General features: G+C 39.7%; 3 protein-coding genes across 3 annotated transcripts; 2 read left to right on the top strand and 1 right to left on the bottom strand.

The window, feature by feature from the left end:
• The first annotated feature begins 946 nt into the window (after positions 1 to 946).
• Positions 947 to 8,364, top strand: LOC104446257 (phospholipase D gamma 1). Its single transcript, XM_018874354.2, is given in 11 exon segments — positions 947 to 3,116; positions 4,065 to 4,181; positions 4,509 to 4,703; positions 5,519 to 5,764; positions 5,838 to 5,906; positions 6,009 to 6,156; positions 6,292 to 6,440; positions 6,853 to 7,029; positions 7,264 to 7,461; positions 7,781 to 7,955; positions 7,958 to 8,364. Coding segments are annotated over 11 exon segments (3,306 nt in total). The 5' UTR covers positions 947 to 1,400; the 3' UTR covers positions 8,074 to 8,364.
• A 2,515-nt stretch (positions 8,365 to 10,879) lies between these two features.
• Positions 10,880 to 12,778, top strand: LOC104444290 (ubiquitin-related modifier 1 homolog 2). Its single transcript, XM_010057946.3, has 4 exons — positions 10,880 to 11,040; positions 11,893 to 11,968; positions 12,106 to 12,188; positions 12,483 to 12,778. Exons 1-4 carry the CDS (start codon positions 10,880 to 10,882, stop codon positions 12,598 to 12,600), a joined length of 438 nt encoding a protein of 145 aa, XP_010056248.2. The 3' UTR covers positions 12,601 to 12,778.
• Positions 12,779 to 13,749: 971 nt separating this feature from the next.
• On the bottom strand, positions 13,750 to 19,200 carry LOC104444289 (zinc finger BED domain-containing protein RICESLEEPER 2). The gene is made up of 8 exons (XM_039313097.1): positions 18,821 to 19,200; positions 17,468 to 17,552; positions 17,263 to 17,364; positions 17,050 to 17,148; positions 14,417 to 16,558; positions 14,257 to 14,289; positions 14,139 to 14,184; positions 13,750 to 14,048 (listed from the first exon to the last, which is right to left on the bottom strand). Exon 5 carries the CDS (start codon positions 16,403 to 16,405, stop codon positions 14,417 to 14,419), a length of 1,989 nt encoding a protein of 662 aa, XP_039169031.1. The 5' UTR covers positions 16,406 to 16,558; positions 17,050 to 17,148; positions 17,263 to 17,364; positions 17,468 to 17,552; positions 18,821 to 19,200; the 3' UTR covers positions 13,750 to 14,048; positions 14,139 to 14,184; positions 14,257 to 14,289.

The raw sequence follows: 19,200 nt of genomic DNA, 5'->3' as shown, positions 1-19,200 counted from the left end.
CAAGCTATGCTAGCTTTCATATTATTTTTTTCACACCAAAAAATTTCGTACATTAATCAATTAACTGATTCGCAACCAATGAAATATTCTAATCTCATGGAGCCTATTGATATCTCAACAGCCAACATTAAGCTGTGATTCAAAATTCATATGCATAACCAATAGAAGAAAAGTCCATACATACCAATAATAATATATTATAATATTAACCTGATATCTCTACACGTCAGAGAATTATGCATATGTCTTATTTGATAGTACACGTCCCTAGTTGATTACGATTGATATCATTGTTGTCTTATCACCTCAATAGGCATTCGATTGTAAATAAACTCATGCACTATTTATCAATATGCCTAAACCTACACAGTTCCCGCAGTTCATTTCTCTTCCGCTATATCCTTAACTTTGTACGGTAAAAGAAAAATCCCATCATTTCAAACACGTTAATTAATAATTATCCATAGCTGTCCAATGTTCCCGTTGAATATTCCTAATCGGATCTTATCACTATTGTCTTACGAGACATTTGGCCTTTTTGCACCCCGGCATCCAGCAAGAATCGACTCTCGCTTTTGGACCAACTTTTCCAGAGTCCATCCCCGATGTTCCCCCTTCCTCTCTGTATCCATCCATCTAGATCATCATCTCTTTACTTTTCTCCTTTCTCCTTTTTTTTTCCTTTGCCCAGCTCGGTCCACGTGGCGGGGGGGGGGGCCGCAGGGGCAGCCGGCGGTAATTTCACATACCCCACCGATTTGACGAGGCAAACGGAAGCACGAGAAGGAGGAGGAAGGAGAAGAAAAAACGGCTCTCGCTCGCGCAGCAGAGGCGCAATCTGAAAACGCCGGCGACCGACAGGTGGCGTGGCGGTTTTCCCCCAACCCAACTCGACCCCCGTCATTCGCGCTGCCCATCCCCCGCCTGCAACTTTCTCTCTCTAACACCACCGCCCACCCACCCCCTGCCCCCTCCCCCTTTTTCTCTCTCTAAAAGCCTCCCGTCTCCGCAGCTCCCGCGGCGGATCTCCCCCTCCCCTCCGTCCCCGATCGTCGCTCCCTCGCTCGCGCGCGCGCGCGCTTCGTCTTCCCGCCGCATCTGTCTCCGGCCGCGCGGGGCGCGATCGTCGTCGGGAAAAAGGGCCGTCGGGCGGCGTTTCGATCGGCGGTCCGTTCGACAGAAGGCGATCCTTCCTCCTCGCGCCTCTCGTCGGAGGACCGAGGAAACCGCGCGCGTTTTGATCCGTCGCGGGTCGAGCTCGGTTTCGGCGCCGTTCCGGTTCCGGTTCCGATTTTTATCTGATCGAGGAGCGGCTTCTGGTACCGGAGTATCTTGTTGATCGCGGTGTCCTGATTTTTGCAAGCGCGGCGTAGCGGCGTCGTCGGCGTTGTTGTTCGTGAATGGAGAATTACGGCTCGTCGCCGCATTATCCGTACCACAATCCCTACGCATATCCTCCGCCGCCGCAGCCGCAGCCGCCTCCGAATCACGCCTATCCGCCGCCGCCGCACCCGTACGCTTACCACGCTGCGAACTACGGGTACCCTCCTCACTACCCGCCCCCGCCGCCTCCCGCCGCCTATTCCGGGCCCCTGGACTACCACCAGCCGTCGTCGGCGTCGCCGGCGTCCTCGCCCTCCCACTCCGGGCACTTGGATTACCACCACCAACACCACCACCACGGAGGGCCGCCGGGTCCCGCCGGCTCGTATCCTTACCAGTACCCAGCCGCGCCTCCTTCTCCTTCTCAGCAACCGTCCCTCCAGCACCACGGCAGCTTCCAGTATGGTGCGGGCCACTACGACTACCAGCAGCAGCCGGCGCCGGAAGCCCACTCCCATGCCCCTTCCCGCGCCCAGAGCTTCTCCGGCGGTTCTTACGGAGGCGACGCGTCTTCGGGTCATGCGGCCGCCACGCATGATGCGTCCTCTAATTACCCTTCCCTCTATCCCCCGCTGGATGATCTCATGAGTTCTATGCGGATATCGGAAGGTCACTCGACCACCCCTGCTTCTCCTCCGGCTCCTGCGGTTCCAAACTTGGGGGGTCCTTCTCCGGATTCGAGTTTCAGTAGTCATGCGAATTTCTACAGTTACCCGAATGACTCGTTCTCGAGTAGCTGGGAGGGAAGTTCAGGCCGCTATGATGCGTCTCCTCAGCCTGCTTATGTCCACTCGAGCTCGTTTAATGGATCGCAGCATAGTCAGAGTCTGGAAATAGTGCCCCTGCAACACCCCAAAGGATCTTTGAAGGTTCTCCTCTTACATGGTAATTTGGATATTTGGGTACATGAAGCAAGAAATCTTCCAAATATGGACATGTTCCACAAGACTCTGGGCGACGTATTCAGTAAGTTGCCAGGAAATGTGCAGAATAAGATTGAAGGGCATATGAGTAGCAAGGTTACCAGTGATCCCTATGTTACGATATCCGTGGCCAATGCCGTCATTGGTAGGACTTACGTGCTGAGCAACTCCGAAAATCCTGCTTGGTGGCAACATTTTAATGTGCCTGTCGCTCACTGTGCTGCAGAAGTCCACTTTGTTGTTAAGGATAGCGATGTGGTAGGATCACAACAAATAGGAGTTGTTGCGATTCCAATAGAACGTATATATTCAGGAGCAAAGATTGAGAATACTTATCCAATCTTGAACAGTAATGGCAAGCCTTGTAAGCCTGGAGCAGTTTTGAGTTTATCAATTCAGTACATTCCGATAGAAAGACTCAGCACTTACCATCATGGTGTGGGGGCTGGTCCTGATTATCAAGGGGTTCCTGGCACATATTTTCCCCTAAGAAAAGGTGGAGCTGTTACTCTTTATCAGGATGCCCATGTTCCAGATGGTTCGCTTCCCAACGTGAAGCTTGATGGTGGGATGTATTATGCCCATGGAAAGTGCTGGCAAGATATTTTTGATGCAATACGCCAGGCTCGAAAATTGATTTATATCACAGGCTGGTCTGTGTGGCACAAAGTTAGATTGGTGCGGGATGCTGCTTCAGGCTTAGATAGCACCTTGGGGGAACTTTTGAGGACCAAGTCTCAAGAAGGAGTGAGAGTGCTGCTTCTTGTGTGGGATGACCCTACTTCTAGGAACATCTTGGGCTTTACAACAGTGAGTACCTTACCTCTTAACGCCTAAGTACTTATGATGTTTCCTTAGTAGGAAGTTTATAGTAATGTCTGCAGTATGCTATTTGTCCTAATTCTAAAAATTGAATGGTAATTTACTAAATTTATGACTGCTTGCAATTTAGGAGTTGGCAGTTTTGACCAATTACCTAATAGTTTTACGTTGCGTGATTTGACCCTTGATTACCGACTCTGCAATGATCGAAAATAAGATTGTGAATAATTTATGACAGCTTTGCAAAGTTATATTGTGTGATTTGACTCTTAATTTAATGGGAGGAAGCAACTTTTGTTGCAAACATCATTGCAAGTTTCTGATTTGCCAGTGTTGGAATGTTCATGCAAAGATGCCTGGCTTCCCCTGAGAGGAAGATACCATTTTTTTTTTTTCTGTCTATTAAGCTTCAACAAACCTTCAGTTAACCTAGGATTAGTTGAATGATTATTTGTTAGTTGCGGAGGAGAAGATTATGAATTATTGGCTTTCATTCTCAAACTTCTTTCCCCTAAAATCCTACGAAAGATTATGACAAAACAATAGATGATTTTAGCTGATCCTCCCAAAATCCTTTGTACAAGTTTTCTTTGATAGGGAAGGAACAAATTTAGTGAAGGCTTATAGAAGGGCTTCATAGTTTTCCAGTTTCTCGTAGGGCTATATGACTCCATTCACTTGTAAGACTTTAGGGAATTTTTAGTTTTTCTTATTATTAACAGCTTTATTGGCAACTCCATGTTTCTATTTACTTGAATCCAACATTGGTGATTTTTATACCTTTAATCTTGAATTGTTTCTCACAAATTCACAATTATTTACATCCGCGACAATTTCCTGAATATTTATACTTTCTGATCATTATCCATTTCATCTGTTAATTGTAAATTGTGACATTTGCTCTCTCAAAGTAATGTCTTTCTTCAATTGGTGCAGGATGGGATTATGGCCACCCATGATGAGGAGACTCGCCGGTTTTTCAAGCATTCGTCTGTGCAGGTGCTGCTTTGTCCTAGAGTTGCTGGAAAAAGGAATAGTTGGATCAAGCAAAGGGTTAGTTGCAATCATAGTTCCATTATTATTTTTCTCTGTTACTTTCTTCCTCATGGTATCTTAACTATATGACCTGTCCATTATTTAGTCCTTATGATTTGTTCTCGGCAACATGATCAACTTTGAACAGATGATTTAATTTAGAAAGTAAAAGCTTAATTCTGCCTTTTTGGATGTCAATGATGTCCTTTCTTTTGGCAGTATAAGACTATTGGATATTTGTATGAAGAGAACATTGGACTTTTGAATTTTTGTGATCTCTTTTGCGCTTGAAATGTGTATATGAAATTTGAAGTACATCTTCACATTGAGTTCTGTGTTTATCAGGAAGTGGGAACAATATATACACACCATCAGAAAACTGTCATTGTGGATGCAGACGCCGGAAACTACAGAAGGAAAATTATAGCTTTCGTGGGAGGGCTTGATCTATGTGATGGGCGATACGACACTCCTCAACACCCTCTGTTTAGAACATTGCAGACAGTGCATAAAGACGACTACCATAACCCTACTTTCTCTGTAATTTCCTAACTCTTTCATCTTCAGTGGACTTCAGAGTGGAAATAGCGAACAATATAACATGAAACAGAATAATCACAGACACCGCATGAAAGAAGAGATTGAGTTAGTTATTGGTTTCCTTCACTCGTTTGAACTTTTTGTGTCTATTCTACAACGACAATGATATTCAAGTATAGACTGATCTCATATGTTTCCTTTGATAAGTTATGTCATCTCACGTGTGAACAGTTGTTTGTGCTAACTAGATAATCTTAAGATCTTGCATGTCGGGTCTCCTGTTCATTCTCCACTATGCTGTTGATAATTTCTAATTCCTTATTAAAAGGTAGTTGAAAGTTTCTTGTAGAAACAGTCATCTCAATAAGATCAATTTGATCTACCCAGCTACCTAACCCGCGCTAGTTATTAATGTTCATGGAGGTTGAAGGAATATATCATCACCATCCAGAGTGCATGTACTCTCTGGTCACCTGTTTCAATTATTAAAAAAAGAAAAAAAGGAAAAAAAAAAAAAGATAGAGCTTTTAGTTAGAGATATTGTAATAGAAATCGTGGTAGTGTTCCTGCGACATATGATGGTCTGTGTTAAAGCATTGTGTGTACACCTATTAGTCCACTAAAAAGGGTTTGGCTGTGAGATAGATGCATGACAAGACAACTACTTGGGCCACTGAAATTTCGATGGCATTACCCAAATGACTCTATGCAATTATGGGATTCACGAAGCATTCTTGCTGATAGTGTTTACGTTGGTTGAGATCAGATCTTCAACAACCTTTTTGGTTATCGTTTGATGTTTTAAACCTGAGTAGGGTAATACTACTGGAGCCCCAAGAGAACCGTGGCATGACTTGCATAGCAAAATTGATGGTCCAGCTGCATATGATGTCTTAAGCAACTTTGAGGAGCGCTGGTTAAGAGCTTCTAAACCCCATGGGATTAAAAAGCTGAAGTCATATGATGATGCTTTGCTCAGGATAGAGAGAATTCCAGAAATTGTTGGGATATCTGATGTTTCTTTTGCTAGGGAGGATGATCCTGAGTCATGGCATGTTCAGGTACTGATATATTTACATATCCAAAAAACTATCAATGGAAATTTATTGATCGGAATTATACAACTCAATGCAGATCTTTCGTTCGATTGATTCCAGCTCCGTTAAGGGCTTCCCAAAGGATCCAAAAGATGCCACCAAAATGGTGAGGGGAAATAAGTAACTTAGCCGTTCTCTGTTTTGTCTGCATACAGATGCTAAAATCAGTCTCTTTCTTGAGAGTTGATTATTTACTTTGGTGAAGCAGAATCTGGTCTGTGGAAAGAATGTGCTGATTGACATGAGCATACATACGGCATATGTAAAAGCCATACGTTCTGCCCAACATTTCATCTATATCGAGAATCAATACTTCCTTGGATCTTCCTACAACTGGAGTCAGCACAAGAACTTAGGTATGAAGATTCTATCCTAAACTTGATTGTTTTTTTTCTTTGCTAGGATAGACTTGGTTGTTTGGTTCTTAGTAAAACCTCTGATTTTCTTCTACCCATTATGAATTCAAAATCACTCTGATACATATTTTGTAGGTGCTAACAATCTCATTCCTATGGAAATTGCTCTCAAAATCGCCAATAAAATTAGAGCACATGAGAGATTTGCTGCATATATAGTAGTCCCTATGTGGCCGGAGGGTGTCCCAACAGGTGCTGCCACACAAAGGATTCTGTTTTGGCAGGTACGTCAATATTGTATGAGTAGTCGAGACTTTTTTGTTCTCAACAGCTTTTGTCACCACTTGGCTATAAGCCAAAAAAGGAAAAAAAAAAGAAAAAAGAAAAAGAAAAAGATTTCCTTGGTTTATCAAAAGAGAATAAGAAAAAAAGGAAAGGATTGCAGAGCCAATGTAATTGATTGGAACTGGAACTTAAACAAATATTTTTGTGATGTGCATCGCCTAATGTGCTGATTCAACCAAATTTGTTAGGTTTTATGGTATCATTATTTGCTTTTGATCTTTGTAATCCATCAAGTTGCATTGTATTATTATCATATCTGATCAAATGCGAGGTTACAGCATAAAGCTAAAGCATCTTTGCTTGCCGTGTTCTCTTTTGATCAATGTACCATGTCTTTTCCTGCTTTTGCAGCATAACACTATGCAAATGATGTATGAGACCATATACAAGGCCTTGGTGGAGGTTGGGCTTGAAGAAGCATTTGCTCCGCAGGATTTTTTGAACTTCTTCTGTCTCGGGAATCGTGAGGCACCAGATCGGAATGATACTTTACCGACTGGAAGTCCCAGTGCCCCAAATACCCCTCAAGTACCTCCTGTTCCTAAGATGCTAAACTTCATTTCATTTCTATTGTGTGGCCACTTATCTCTGTGATCAATGAATATTTTCTTTACAGATGTCATGAGTTTGTTTACTGATTGATTGATGTTTTCGCAGTCTCACTTATCCAAATCTGTTTTACTTCTGAAATTTAGATCAATTATGGATTGTCTACTTTTACAAATGATTTTTAAAGTGCTCTACACTTTCGGCAAATTTCAGGCACAAAGCCAGAAAAGTCGGAGATTCATGATTTATGTCCACTCAAAAGGCATGATAGTGGATGATGAGTATGTGATATTGGGGTCAGCTAATATCAACCAGCGGTCTATGGAGGGAACAAGAGACACTGAGATTGCTATGGGGGCCTACCAGCCTCAGCATACATGGGCGAGAAAATCATCTTATCCACGTGGACAGGTGGCTATTAATATCATTTGGGCATTTCTTTTTGCAAAAATATCTTAAATTCGTAGTTTTGCATGTTGACTGGTGATGAATAAAATGTTTGTTCCAATATGTGATAAAGCAGAAGCTATTTTCCCTTTGGAGTCATAAATTGAGGGATAGCACTAAATTGATTTAAGTGAAATAATGTTGTGGAAGTTATCTTGCTACGTTCCTTACAAGTTGCTCATTTTTTCACAAAGATAGGACGGATGAGTAACGGAAGTCATTTGAAGATAGTATTTATAGGACAGATTTCTGACTTGTCACTTGTCGGTCTTTGCTTTTATAGATTCATGGATATAGAATGTCACTGTGGGCTGAGCACATCGGAGGGATCGAGGAGTGCTTCACACAGCCAGAAAGTCTAGAATGTGTGAAGAGGGTCAGATCACTGGGCGAGTTGTACTGGCAACAATTTGCAGCCGAGGAAGTGTCGGAGATGCATGGGCATCTCCTAAAATATCCGTTGAAGTCGACCGGAAGGGCAAGGTGAAGCCTCTTTCAGGATGCGAAAATTTCCCGGATGTCGGAGGAAGCATCGTGGGCTCATTTCTTGCCATCCAAGAAAACCTAACCATCTGATCTGCTATACACTTTATCAAGTCGCTTGGATTTCTGACTGAAGATCGTGACGAGAGCACCAGTTTTATTTTCCTCGTCAAGTTTATTTCTTCATGTACAGCTTCTGCTTCCTTGTTTATTATCATGGACGGGGAAATTATTTATGAAGCGTTTGCTTTCTTGTGTAACAGAGTTGACGGATTGGAGATCTACTATTTTTGGCTGTACAAAGTACATACTGATTATTGACCAAATACCTTGTAATAATGAAATGAAGGAATGCATACACGCCAGGATCATTTATGCAGTTCTTATTGCGTTTCCACGAGTCCCGGCTACATCCATTCTGCATTTGCAGCTTCACGACGGAACTGGCGTTGCCAAAAGGGAAATCTCTAAAGTACAGTCGTGTATTGTATTTGTCACAGAATATGAACACGACAGATGCCGAATCTTACCATGGATCCATTATGGATTTGATGCGTTTGGATTTTGTCGGACGGGAGGAACTCATGTGCTCATTCTGATGAGATGAAGATTCTGCACATCTCTTATTGTTTCTAAGCAAACCCAGCATACCTCCCCTACTTTTGAGGACTTTGTGATACGATCATCCATGTGAGAAAGTAGGGAGACAGCTCCTTATGCCTCGTGTTCTTCTTTCAAACCTCTTCTGTTTCTCTTTTGCTTGTTTTGTTAATTCTCCTGGATCATCCTAACAAGAGCTGCATATATGTATGACCGTCGAAATCACTAGTTACGTTTGGTGGTCAAGATAAAATTCGAGAGAGGATAAAATTTATCATATCCTATGTTTGATACTTGCTCAAAATATGATAAAGTCGGATATAAAGGAAATATATATTGGATAAAATTATCCCACAAGAGAGGTGGAATAAAGATGGATAGAATTTCTAATATTCATAATGGAAAAAAAAATTCTCCAATAAAAAAATTCTTATATTAACAAATTTAAAATTATATTTCATTATAAATAATATTTAAATTCTAATATAAGAAATTCAAAATACAAAAAAAAAATTTTTATTTTTCAATTTAATCTTATTTTTATTTACATATTCTAATTTAATTATATCTTATAATATAAAATCAATATATAAATATATTTATGTTTATTACGTATTTTAGGTATATTAGTACAGTTTTCTATTAATACAATTTTTTTAGAGAATAATGAAAGGGGAAGAAAGAAATAAAACAATTATTTAAAAAAGGAGAGGAAAATAAAAATAAAAATAAAAATAAAGTTGACAAGAGTGTTACAAAAAGATTTTTATCATCTCCATTTGTAAAATTTTGTGATTAACTTTATATATATAATATGATGTGAATATATTCAATTTTATTACTGTAATCACCAAATAGTTGAAATAATATAATAAAATGCCTTAAATTTCATATCTTATTCTATTAAGTCTTATCCCAATTAAATATTCAAACGACCAAACGTAGCCTCGATGTTCAGGACAATTAAATAGCCTATTGTCCAATTGCCGAACAACCTTGGGGATGCATCAAGACAAGAGTACTGGTTTTAGTCACGGGAGAAATTAAGCTGATAGAGGTCACAAAAAGCAATTAAAACATTTAGGAGACTTCTTTATCAGTTGTCGAAAATATTTTCTAGATAATAACTAAAGAGCCTTCTAACAAATACTCCAGGACATTATGTTATATTTTCCAGAGTCAAAAGTACCATAGCTAGAATGACTGTTTGAACTTTTCATTATGTCAGGGGGAGTAACTATTTGTTTTCCGTCAAGGTAAAAAAATAAAATAAAATTTGGGCTAATAATTCCTCATTATACGTCGTAATTACAATTCATGTCGATATGAAATTTTATAATTTGGATTACATATGCTACACAATTGACTAGATATTAACATTTGGAACAAAATGTTGGAGCGCAGGAACTACAACGTTTGTTACAAGCCCTTGGTAATGGGGTCAGGTTCTCACGCTTGGGCCCAAGACTCCAACACACTAGCCTAGGTCCATCTAGTTCACACCCAAGACCCTAGCTATCGCGCTCTGGTCCATTAAGGCCAAGCCAAAGACACTAGTGCCGGTGCCCATGCTCAAGACTCTAGGCTTGGGTCCTCGATGCCCATGCCTAGATCTATTAAGGCCAAAATTTTTAATTTTGCTTTTTTAAAAATTTTGATTTTATTTCTTTCATTTTTCCTTCTTCCTCTGTCGATCGCTAGCGATGAGTCACAAGTGCGAGTCGTCCTCAAGCGAAGCTCAAGCTATATGAAATATGATGAGATCGAGCTTGCTAGCCCTTGCTTGTGCTTTATCATCGACCCAACAACCAACGGATAAAGAAGGAAAAAGAAAAGAAAAATCATTAACAAATCGATCTTTTTATATCACAAAAATTATCCACATCAGTGCTACCATGCCATATAGGACGACCGGTGTCCACTTCGGCAATTTCCAAATGAGATTTTCCTTACGGAAATTATATTTTAGTTAATTTTCAGATTTTAGTTAAATGCTAAAGAATATTGTCATTTTTTTTTATGAATGACTTTTCGAAAAACATTTTCAAAAAATATCACATTTTCAACGAAACAAATAGAAACTAGGCAAGTTTATTTCAATGAAAATGAATGATTTGAAATCTTTTCAAAATAATCCTCATATTACTTATAATAATCGATGAAAAAAAATAATTCCATAATTCATGAATATATTTAAATACAAATTATTGTCGATAATAAATATATTCTTAATAGGCTAATAATTTTCAAAAGCTTCGATGTGATTTGCTGTGGATGCCCTATCCCCAATGAGCATTTTATGCCCTTTGCTTTAGTCCTACGTTGTCTTCAGCGGTTTCATTCGTTAGCAGAGACATCTTCGGTAATCTTTCGGAAAAGGGTTTTTGCGCATCCCTCTTCGTTCGCGGCGCAACGCCGTCGGGATCCATCGAAGAAGATGCAGCTCACTTTGGAGTTCGGGTCGGTCTTCTCTTCTGGGTCGCGCTCGCTTTTTTTTTTTTTTTTTTGCCCCTGAATTTTGCCTCTTTTGAACGCCATCTTTCATCGGCTCCGTTTCGAGCTGGTGCAAAAATTGTACCCGTTTCTTTGATAGCGGAATCTGCAATAATGGATGCCCTTTGTCGAGTTGTCCGTCTTTTCCTAGTGAAAGTTTGAGCTCTTTACACCGGAGCCTTCCTTCCGGGTATATTTGCAGCTGTTTGATGGGGTTGTGGGGGGTTTTTGCATTTTGACTGACGATTTCATTTATTGTATTTTGATGGGGTGCGAGTCTTTTACTTTGGAGGAGAAGATTGAGTCTGCGTTTGCTATGGTAATTCATAGTTTTTCTTGTTTTAGTTGAATTTGAGATTCGGAAATGGGACTTCCGAGCTTTTCCTCAGGAGGGTTCCTCTCGAAAAATCACGCCGACCCCTTACGGCTGTATTAAGATGGAATTAATGATGCATCTGGAATATGTACGATTCGTTGAGTAAGATGCTGTACCGTTCAAGAGGAAAGGTTGAATTTTTAGCGAGTTCTGTTGTGGTTCCTCTCTTGAGTTTCCTGAGCGGAATATGCAGCTTCTACATTACCATTGAAATCTTGCAAGTCTTCCTAACCTTAGTTTGCTAGAGGGAGGGCCATTGGTCCTTTTGTTGATGAACTTCTGGAGTTGTTTAAAATCTTGGGTCGTGTTTCGATTGACATGGTTCCTTGTTGTGTTTGGTATCGTTCTGTTATCTTCCTTGCCCGGCAATGCTTTTACTGGGTGGTTTTGCCACAAAGAGCCCTGTCGTCAATCTGAATAAGTTTTTTAATGCCTGAATGCAGAGGGGGACTGGAGCTTCTGTGTGATTCTGTGAAGATTCATAACGTCAATGTTGAAACACCAAAAGGAGCACAACAGGTGACCCAATGTCAATTTGTGATGGAATAGCTCTCATTTGGCTCCCTATGCAAGCTGGATTTTATTTTGGTTTTTATGCACTGTTTTATGATAGGGAGAATTGTGCATAAACTGAAGTCTCTGTACTCTTTCCTCAGTTAGCTATGAGGGATCTGCTTGTGTGGGTTCAGAAGAACTTGATCAAGGAGAGGCCTGAAATGTTCATCAAGGGAGACACAGTGTGAGTTTCTGAGAGCGACACTTGAATTTGGTTTGGAGGAGGGACATTCCTTAGTCATTTCCAATTAATCAACTTTATCTTTTAAGAAATTTTGTTCACTTAACAGTTTTCAGCAAACAAGAAATCTGGATTGACTGTATCAGAGAGTAGAGGATTGTATATTTCAAGGAAAACAAACGATTGAAATGATAGACAAACTGCGGAATGTCTATTCCAGTTGCGGAAGACACCTGTGATTCATTGCTGTTACATTTATTCATAGTGTCTCAGGTTGTAATTTATGTATCTGTGCAGGAGACCTGGTGTCCTGGTCCTTGTGAACGATTGTGACTGGGAGCTTAGCGGCCAACTGGATACCACACTGGAAGAGAAGGATGTGGTAGTTTTTATTTCCACTTTACATGGTGGTTAGTGCATGTGATTGAATGATTGTTAAATGAAAATGGACGCGAATGACTGCATGATGCAGTTAATTGTACCATATGTTAGAACACTTCGGGAAGAACGAATAGACAAGAACATGAAAGTTTCTTTATCGATATGCTTGTGACCATATTTTTATTTTAGCCATTCCTCTCGTTTGACATTTACCCTTTTCTTTCCAAATCATTGCTTGTATCTACTTGGCCCATGTCAAGAAACCCCCCTCGCAGCTTGTGACCCATTTTTTTCTGCTGTATCTTCGGAGACTCTTTCGATTCGGTGAACTGAAATGAGTCTTTGTATCTTAGCTAAAGGGCAGTTTGCTTGTCTTATTTGGCTCAGTCAGGATAGAAGATATTCTTCGGGACATCTAGATTTTGTCCGAACATTGTGGCTTGTGTGGTTTTGAAAAATGAAATATGGCAAGAATACAATATTTACTCCATAGGAACAGATACTGCACAGGTATCTAGAGCTGTTAAATGGATGGGTTGGGATCCGACCCAAATTGATCCATTAATCCATTTATGCTTAATGTAAATTTTCCGATCCATACCCGACCCAATCATAGTAATAGAATATTTTTATATTTAACCAAATTTAGAAAATCTTATTCTTATGTTGTTTTTATAAATTATATTACTAAAATACTTCCCAGCAATACAAATCTAATCAATAATTTTTCAATTTTTTTTTATAAATTTTCAATTTTTTTCTGTTCTTTTTTTTTTTCTTCTGCATCCATAGAGGTTTGCTAGTCAACCCATTTAAAACTCATTAAATCGCTAAGCATCCACCGACCAAAAAATTAAAAAAATTCCAAGCAACCCATTTAAACTTGTCTTTAAAATAGATGTGGCAAAATGTGTGTAGAGTCCACATTTGATGATACACAAATCATGAAATGGATTCGAGATTAGATTATGGATGGCAGCTTAAAAGGGTGGCGCGAAACTTTGACTCAAGTCATCCACAAATCATGAAATGGATTTGAGTTTTGATTCTATGTTAAATATAACTGAAATCTTAATATATGGGTTAACGATAGTCTAATAATACATTATTTGATGCGATGTTTTTTTTTTTATTTTAATTATCGATTATGAAGTTCTAATATCCATCCAGAAGTGCACAAATATAAATTAATGAAGTCAATAATTATAATAATAAATTCATAAAAACTAAAGCAAAGGTAGGAAAAAGAAAGAACCTGAGCTGTATCAGGTAATGTTAATACAAGCCCACGTTATAATCTTCTAGGATCGGCCCTAGTGAATTACTCTTTAAAAAAGAAAATCCCCTAACGTAGTTAACGTGCGATACACGATCAAGTGCCAAGGAATTCGAAGCACTAGCCATATCATAATATGATAATACCCTTCATATCCAAGCTTTTCACGTAATTTCCCCATGTAGAATGCATGTCACCAATCTTGTCTGCAGCAAGCACCCAAAGTATCATTATAATGATGATCGAATTTAAGGCTAAAGTACAATGCTCATAAAGAATATGAGGGAGCCAAGTACCTCCTAATATTGCTGCAAGAGGCGTTGACATAAAGAATATGGAAACCTGCAATGACCGAGAAATATCTCATTTAATAAGAGGAAACTTCTTATGAAAAAGTGCAAAGTTTTCGTGTACCTCCTCATTATGACCCAACACCTAGTCTAGGACCTGAAAAGGAAAAGCATCAACTTTGATTATAAGTTGCAGCACCACAAAGTATACCAAGAATACATCATTATGAAGACAAGTGCATTAAATCATGAGCAAATGAAAAGAATGAGATGAAAAAAAGTACCTAATGCAAATACTCTTGAAAGTCAATGATGAGAGACTCCTCATCCAAATCTTCTCTAGGCGGAACTCCAAATAACCAATTTCTACTGCACAGCTCAGCCTCTACGCTTTCAAGGGAAAGGGAACTACGATATTTATTTAAAATGCGCCCTCCAATGCTGAAGGCTGATTCTGAGGCAACGGTAGTGATAGGAATGCTCAATATATCACGTGCCATGAGGGATAACTCGGGATACCGATGAGAATGAGTCTTCCAATAATCAAGGACATCGAGATCCGGGAACTTCTTTCTATCAAGCCTATTCTCCTCTAGATACAAATCCAATTGTGACTTAGTAAATTGTGATCCAAAGTGTTCACTCTCAAATGCATCATACTCATCAATGTCATCCCCAAAGTTCTCATCAAATGCATCATACTCATCAATGTCATCCCCAATGTTCTCATCGATGCCTTCAACTGAAATGTTACCTCGACTAGTTGAAGAAGTAAAGCAATCATCTCTAGACACGGAGGTCACATATTCATCAAAAAGTGTATAGAGTTTTTCTCGAATGCCCCGTACAAATTCCACATGATCATCCATGTCCAACTTTGAGTAGCAAAACTCTAACAAGTGTAATTTATAGCGAGGATCTAATATAACAGCAAATGATAAGACAACACTATAACACTTCCAATATTTTTCAAACTTTTTGAGCATTGCCTTAGCCATAGAACTAATAGCCTCATCCTCAGTATCCCTTGCCTGTATTAAATGAAGCTGAATCTGCCATAGTCCATAAAAATATAAATTCGCCGTAGGATGTCTAACTCCAGAGAATAGAGTAGAAATATCATAAAAGGGTTTCAACAAGAAAGCAATTTTCTTTCCTCTGACCCAATCTTCAGAAGATGGACATGTGACAAAGTTATAGTCAATTAACTTCAAATGTGAAAATGCAGATTCAAAGAAAAGGGCACCTTCAAGCATTAGGTACGTAGAATTCCATCTAGTAGGCACATCTTGAAGTACCTTTTTATTGGTCTTTAAGACCGACTCTGATATACATTCGGCAAATTTTACTCTCCTCTCTTGTGTAGCTTTCACATACTTGACAGCTTCTCTAATATTATGTAATGATCCATTAATGACCTTTAGACCTTTCTGTACGATGAGATTCAAAACATATGCACCACAACGCACATGAAAAAATTGTCCATCACATAACAAAGAGGATCTCACAGAAGGTGTCTTTCTCCAAAGATCAATCATACTGTCATTGTATGATGCATTATCTAAAGTGATGCTGAAAATCTTTCTCTCAATGCCCCATTCTCTCAACAAAGTCAGCAATTTTTCTAAACGTATGGCATCACTATATGGAGGTGGCACATAGGAGAAACACAAGACTTTTGAATGCAATTTCAAATCCTCATCAATATAATGGGCAGTGACAATCATATAATGATCCGTAGTAATAGAAGTCCATACGTTAGAAGTCAAACATATTCGGCTTGAAAGAGACAATAATTTGGATTTCAAAATTCTCTTCTCTTTCTCATAAACTTTTACCACATCACTTTTTGCTGTATTCCTTGATATGTGCTTCACATTAGGGTTGAGGTAACTAAACAATTCTCTAGTTGCCTCATGGTCTACAAAAGAGTAGGTATAATTGTGTTTGATTATCGCTCTTGCAAGCATATCTCTAAACACACCTTGGTCGAATTGTACTACAGAACCATCAACATTAACCTCTCGGTTGGGACAAGTATCTAAATGACGCAACAAGTTTTTTGTCCCATGGCTAGCCATGTAAGTTACTTCACACCACTTACATTTAGCCTTACTTATGCCATCACCATCTGTGAATTTTTCGAATTTAGACCATGCATTAGAGCAAGTAGAGTTATCTTCCTCATCCTCATGAACTAAGGATGTAACTCCACTTCTCTCAGATTGTTCGGTAGTTGAATATTCTCCTCGATCCTCATTATGTCTTGACATGTCAACGAAGAAATCTTAGATCATAAGATGAGCGTACCCCACCTCAATATTTGGGCAAACAATACGAACAAGCTCCCCACAAACTTGTAATGCTTTTGCTGTGACTTTGTAATATCTCTCGCCAACAGCAGATAAAACAGGGGAGGAAAGCGCCTAAAACATCATAACAAAAACAGAGAAAGTAAACACCACCAGCTGTAACTGATTTCATATAAACCCAACTCTTGAGGAAGCAGGTAGCATAAACAATTTGTATACACAGTTTGCATGAATTTCTTCCAAACAAATTATGTATATTTTAAGCAGATAAAATCCCATCAGAGCATGACAAAATGCAAATCCAAAGTTAACAATACAACAAAACTATGCTCAAGGAGCAAGAAGTTGAAGACATTAATACAGAAACGGTCTTGAGAATAGTGAATGCTAGATAAGCAACTGAATGTGGTACCTCTAAATAGTTAACATATCATAGCAGATACTGTCGCTCATGTGCTAAAAGGTGCTTTCATCTTACAATGCAAGAGCCATCAGACTAAAAAGGACAACAAAGCATACACATTAAAAAACGAAAGCCCTCTGCACCTAACAATCTCATTGGTAATATCTAGTTTTGCAGACAATAGCAAAGGTAGGAATTATACCTTTATGTAAGGATGGAAAACAGAAGGTGAATGTGAAGTCAACACCAATCTTGTAAAGATCAAAGCCTTAGTTTTCAAATTTGATGTAGATGACTTGTCCTGGTACATATAAAAACGTGACGGTTAGTAGCCAGAGAAATAACCGGTAGATCATTTACATCATGGAGTCAAAAAACTCTTAACAAAACATTTGGAAAATGACAATGTACATACACTTAGTGCCTTTTCAATTCCAGGAATAAGTGATCCAATGTGGTCAGCAAGACAATCTGGCAATACAACCACAAGTTCTTTCAAGACAGCAAAAGCACCAACCTGCAACAATTGCATGGTTTTCTCTTTACCCAAAAAATGGAAAAAGGATATTAAAATTTACTAGGAAGGAAAAATGTCTAAAGAGACTGGAGGACTGCACCACCTTAGTTTTGATTGATTTCTCACGCAGCTGTCTGTTAATAGATATGACAATTTTTGCTACTTCTTGTTTCAACAACCATCTTGGACTGCATCACACACCCAAACCATTAGCACCATAAATTATTGACCAACAAGATTTTTAAAAGTTCAGAATCTCAAATAAACAAAAATATGCAACCAGGTATCCTAACGACAGAACAGTAATTCCTAAACCTCTAGGACATTAATATTGATCACTGACAAAAATACAAATCGAATTGTATGATCATTAAAAAGAAGTTTGAATAAATAGTCCTCGTTCATGCAAGCAGAATCCTCACTAGGTCCTCAAGTAATTGACTAAACCTATAATGTAAATTCTTATGAAGGCAAACCTGTTAAACTACATCCACGTCTACACTAAGCAGCTCCAAAATCTGCTAACAATCTGCTATAGATGAATCTGGCACTAGGAGTGGAAACCAATACTTGGTAGTAGATATATGAATGTCTCATGATGCTGAAAAATTAGAGGAACGTAGCAAACATAAACGAACAAAGTGAATGAAAAAAAGGTTAAATCTTGATACGAAAGAACTGGCAGAGCCCCAAGACAATCGGCCCAATCCTTCAAACTTCCTAACATGGAAGAAAAACATCCAGCAAAGAGGAGGAGAAACATCGCACATGTCATCCTGAAGCATATGTAATATATACACTCCGTGGCAGCACCACACTAGAATACACTAGAAATGGTACCGAGACACTTCCACATCAGAAACAGTGCAAAACTACTCCTAACTTGGATAAATCACACACAATTTCCAGAGAAGAAGCCTCATATGCCTCCCAACACATGGAAGACAACACCGAATTATAGCAGAACTCCATCTGCACGAGAGACACTCTGCGATCGCGCCACTTTTCCTCGGGTCGATGCGGTGTGTGTTTCTTCTGTGACAATACTAGCAACACGCTATCCTGCCCAATTAAAACAAGAAAAAGAAAAAACTTGGGGACGTGTGATCATTTCAAGCGGCATGCTCAGCGAATCACACGCCACTCCCACGATCCAGGAGGGAAACAAAAAACCCAGAAAGCCTATCGACACAGCATCAGCGTCCAAGAACACCAGCAAACGAACCCCGCCACACCAACAGATCACAACAAAAGCCCCGCGAAATCCCGCACAGATCGAGGACTAGAGGAAGACAACAACAACAGCGAAAATCCATCGGCCGCGTCACTCGCATTCCACAAGGATTTAAACTCCACACTCAGCTCCCGCCAACCACCCGCGCCACAAGAAAACGGCCGGCATTGTCGCCGAATCAGAGCTGGGGAAACAATGTGCTAGAAGCAGATGTTCACTTACCATGATGACTAGTCTCTGTCTCTCTCCCTCTCTCTCTTGCTCCAGCTGCGCAGCTAAAAACCCCACCGCGGGTGGTGGCCGGAGTGATTTATCTGCTTGGAAACGGGGGTTAGGGTTTGTGAGGAGTGCAGGACCAGCGACACCGTGACGATTGAGCTGTCGGACGACCTCGATCGGCGGCGGCAAGGCGGCGATCGGCGGCGAAGAGGGAGAGTAAACGTGGCTGTGTCCCCGTAAGAGCTGGGTTCATTAAAAATATGGGTTGATAAATGGGTGTTACCCATCTATAAGACCCATCTATTTCAGTGCCTTTATTTTTAGAACCCATTTTATGGGTACTTTGAAAAATAAAACTTAGACCTATTAACGACCCGTTTAAA

The sequence above is a fragment of the Eucalyptus grandis genome, chromosome 5 (assembly GCF_016545825.1).
Source record: "Eucalyptus grandis isolate ANBG69807.140 chromosome 5, ASM1654582v1, whole genome shotgun sequence".
NCBI classification, from domain to species: domain Eukaryota; kingdom Viridiplantae; phylum Streptophyta; class Magnoliopsida; order Myrtales; family Myrtaceae; genus Eucalyptus; species Eucalyptus grandis.
This window is presented reverse-complemented; position numbering and strand designations above follow the sequence as displayed.

Coding starts and splice junctions, on each gene's coding strand:
- LOC104444290 (XM_010057946.3), top strand. CDS start 10,880: ATGCCCTTTGCTTTAGTCCTACGTTGTCTTCAGCGGTTTCATTCGTTA. Junction 11,969..12,105: donor CACCAAAAGGAGCACAACAG/GTGACCCAATGT, acceptor CTCTTTCCTCAG/TTAGCTATGAGGGATCTGCT. Junction 12,189..12,482: donor TTCATCAAGGGAGACACAGT/GTGAGTTTCTGA, acceptor GTATCTGTGCAG/GAGACCTGGTGTCCTGGTCC.
- LOC104444289 (XM_039313097.1), bottom strand. CDS start 16,405: ATGTCAAGACATAATGAGGATCGAGGAGAATATTCAACTACCGAACAA.